Source organism: Zingiber officinale, chromosome 5B, assembly GCF_018446385.1.
Source record: "Zingiber officinale cultivar Zhangliang chromosome 5B, Zo_v1.1, whole genome shotgun sequence".
NCBI lineage: Eukaryota > Viridiplantae > Streptophyta > Magnoliopsida > Zingiberales > Zingiberaceae > Zingiber > Zingiber officinale.
The window spans coordinates 109,603,076-109,606,843 of NC_055995.1; the positions used below are offsets into that span (position 1 = coordinate 109,603,076).

The 3,768-nt window shown below is 41.4% G+C and overlaps 1 protein-coding gene across 1 annotated transcript; it reads right to left on the reverse strand.

Moving 5' to 3' along the window:
* Positions 1-1,198: 1,198 nt before the first annotated feature.
* On the reverse strand, positions 1,199-2,709 carry LOC121985330 (probable xyloglucan endotransglucosylase/hydrolase protein 32). Its single transcript, XM_042538708.1, has 4 exons — positions 2,480-2,709; positions 2,218-2,318; positions 1,922-2,139; positions 1,199-1,815 (listed from the first exon to the last, which is right to left on the reverse strand). The coding sequence occupies exons 1-4, from the start codon at positions 2,700-2,702 to the stop codon at positions 1,458-1,460; spliced, it is 900 nt and encodes a 299-aa protein (XP_042394642.1). The 5' UTR covers positions 2,703-2,709; the 3' UTR covers positions 1,199-1,457.
* Between the last annotated feature and the right edge of the window lie 1,059 nt (positions 2,710-3,768).

Consider the following 3,768-nt stretch of genomic DNA (forward strand, 5'->3'; position numbering starts at 1 on the left):
GGACAAATCTGTTTTAAGGAAACTGTACTCATTGTAGGCCTCAGAATCTCATGTCTCGACCTCCGGTCTTGGCCTCGTGTCTCGCCATCTCGACCTCGGAACTCAGCCTCATATCTCAGAATCTCGATCTCGTGTATCGGTAGACATCTTGGCATTAGCATCTCGGCCTCGTATCTCGGCAGATATCTTGGCTTTAGCATCTCAGCCTCAGCATCTTGGACAAGACATCTCAACCTCGGCATCTCGACCTCGTGTCTCGACAGACATCTCAACAAAGTCATCTCAACCTCGACATCTTGGCCAAAGCATCTCAGCCTCGGCATCTCGGCTAGGCAGCTCAGCCATCCCAAACAGCTTTTTTTTCTCTGCTTGGCAGCATGAGATTATCAGCGACATGCGCTATTCACCCTCTTCTAGCACTTTTCTCGATCCTACACTCTTCTAGTTCACCATTCTTAATTGGTTGCCAATGTGGTCTTCCTATTATATCATAGAAAATAGAGTCCATCGAAATCTCAAAGTACTATCGAAAGAGGACGAATCTGTTTTAAGAAAATTGCACTCATCGCAGACATCAGAATCTCATGTCTCGGCCTCGTGTCTCAGTATCTGGGCCTCATGTCTTGGCATGTCGGACTCGTGTCTCGACAGGCATCTAGACCTCAGTATCTCGGCAAAGATATATCGACTTTAGCATCTCGGCCAAGACATCTCATCCTCGTGTCTCGCCAGTCATCTCAACCTTGGCATCTCGATCAAAGCATCTCAGTCAAGTAGCTAAGTCATCCCAAGCAATTGTTTCTTCTCGACTTGGCAACCTGAGATTATTAGCTCAAATTATCGCAACAGGTCGAAAATTGATTTTTGAAGTAAATTTCAATTCAACATCTATCCATGTAATATCCGGCAAGTAATCTTCATTGTGGAAGATTGTCTAACAGGTATACGAAGAAGTAATGAGACACAAGATTGCCTTCTGTAGAGCCATATCTCCACTTACCCATTAAGAGGTATTCACTAATCTGCAACGTCTACAGACGCAAGATCAGACCATTCCCAATTCAAGTATAACAATGGAATTGAAGCAGCTAGACAATCACTTCAAAGACAGCAAAGATTGTTGAGAGCTCATGTTAACATAGTCAATCAATATTCTCTTCTCTTTGATGTGGCAATCCGTTTGTCAGGTGGAATGCAGTTAAACAATCAGGGAGCAAACTATATTCGATTTATTTTAAATTTTATAAATACTTGCAGATGTCTTGAATGCCAAACACAATACTTTCACATGGACCAACAACACTACAAGTTCATGAAATGCACTAGGACCACAACGCCTCAACCACTAAAAGAGTAGCAGGGCAGCCCTTCCTGACAGGAAAGTAATTGAAGATGAAACGTGGCAGTGGATCATTCAGACACTAAAGATAGCCATCGATCTCATGAGCTTTTTTAATTCAGCACTCAGGCGTTAAGGAACGATCTCTGCTGTAATCCTGACAGTAGTAGTAAACCATGTGGTTCCTCTGAACCCATTGCATTGCAGCGTACTGCTGAGGGCTGAGGCCGTCGCCAGACGGGGAAGAGGACGTCGGATGGCAACTCCACGGCGCAAAAGCGGAGCATCCAGCAATCTTAAAGTTGCTGAACCTCGAAACAAAGGGTTGGTACCTGTAATCTGCCTTGTACCTGCCATTCTCTGTAGCCCACGACGAGGCATCCCAAATGGAGCCATAAATCCACATTGGCCTTCCCGGAAACGTTGATTCCGTCTTCCTTCCATATCTTCTTATCGGGACATCATCGACGAAAAATCTGCAGACGTCGATCTACTTACTAATTGAGGATGATAATTGTAGGATTCGGCTGTATAATGATTACAGTGACTAGCAATTATTCAAATGGAAAGTAGAATACTTACATGATCTCATCGGGGTTCCACAGAATGGCATAGTGGTGGAAGTCGGCGGTGGGGTCGAACCAGAGGTGGAATCTCATTTCACGCCCAATAATCCGGCCGTCACCACTGCCTCTGACGTAGACATTTGTCTGCATAGTGTATGGCTTACCTGGAGTTGTGCCGAGAAACTCTATGTCAACCTCATCATGGAAACCGGGATGGGCTTCATTGTTCGATAGCTGAAAAATGTACAGATAATAATGGTGGATCAACTCTGTTTTGGCGAATGGTACTGATTAATTGTTGCGACAACTTACGTAGAAAGCTGTGTTGACGCCGGCAGTGTAGCCAGATTGCAGTTTGATGGAAGCTTCGAAGTAGCCGTTTCGATACGGTCGCTTCGACTTGAATCCACTTCCTATAATTGCGTTTCTTTCAGTCAATATAATAGATTGAATGTGACGAGACAAATTCCATAGCTGGATTCCTGTTATCTTCTAAAATCGAAAGGAGCAAATTGTACATGCTTGTTTTGATTTCGTTTTTCTTTTTATCGAGAAGAGAACAGAAGCATCAGACCTGAACTTCTATCAAGCCAGATTGTGGCAGAGGATTGGTCCGGGGAGACTGCTTGATGCTGAGGACCCCAGAGATTATTGTAGGCTCTAGAGAATCGCAATGGCCTTATCCTAGAACTTGGATAGAAGCCTGGAGAAGGCTGGGCATTAAGGGATTGCTGCATCATGAGAAGGACAAGGCATTGAATTAGAAGCGCCATGGAGAAGTAAATAGGCAATGGCATATGATATGAGCGGTACTCTTGGTATTTATACGGCAACTTGTGCCATCTTCCCTATGAAGATTCAATAATGGCTGGTAGTTGCAGTTACATAGTAAATTGAACTGAATAACAAGAATATCCAAGTGAAGTTGGTTAAAGGGTAATGGAAGCTTCAATGACTACTTTCCTTCAGCAGAATGGCTGAGGGGATATATCCCAATTCAAGCTATATATTAAACGGAGAAATGGTTTGTTATAGTTTTTATTTTCCCTCTATATTCATAGTATTTCTACTTTCCCTTGCATGTTCAAATGGGAATTGGGAGTATGAGAAAGGGATAGCTCTTTCCTCTTTTTCTTTTGGTCGAAAACTGCCAAACCTTAAAGAGCAGGATACATGATAATGTGAACATAGATGTCTAAGTGAATCCAAACGAACTTATAACCCTACAAATTACATAATTTTGACGACAACATGATTGCACACCTAATTTGGCTCCACAAAAATGTCTGTGAATGGCCTACCTATTAGTCACAAATTGATTTTCATTATTGGTCTTGTTTATTCCAATTCATTCTGTTAGTTCTGGTCTCAAACTTCAAGGTACTTTACCTTGTTATGGTTAAATAACCATTTAGGCTGGTTTGTTTTTGCTTAGATTTTAAAATTTGAATTTGAATGAAAAACTAAATAGATTTTTAAAAATGAACAAAAGACTTAAAATTATCATAGAAAAGTTTTGACCACCTTTAATTAATTACGCGCAAGTTAAATAAAAAAAGTGAGAAATGATTCCGGTAAAACATGGATACATGATACACATATAATAAGTCACCTGGAAGGGGAGATAGACAATTTTCACCGAAAAGCACGTTAGACTGCTCAAGTATTATTGAAAATCATCCATGCGGCCCTAGATCGCCTAGTCAAATTTTATATGCATCTCTACCTTATGCCAAACTTTTCAATTGGATCCAACTTAATCAGTCTATGGGGTTATTGTGAGTAGTAGTACTTCCAGTTTACGGTGATAAAAAATAATTCATTCATCCAATGATTCTGTTAGTTCGTCCTCAGATTAAGAAG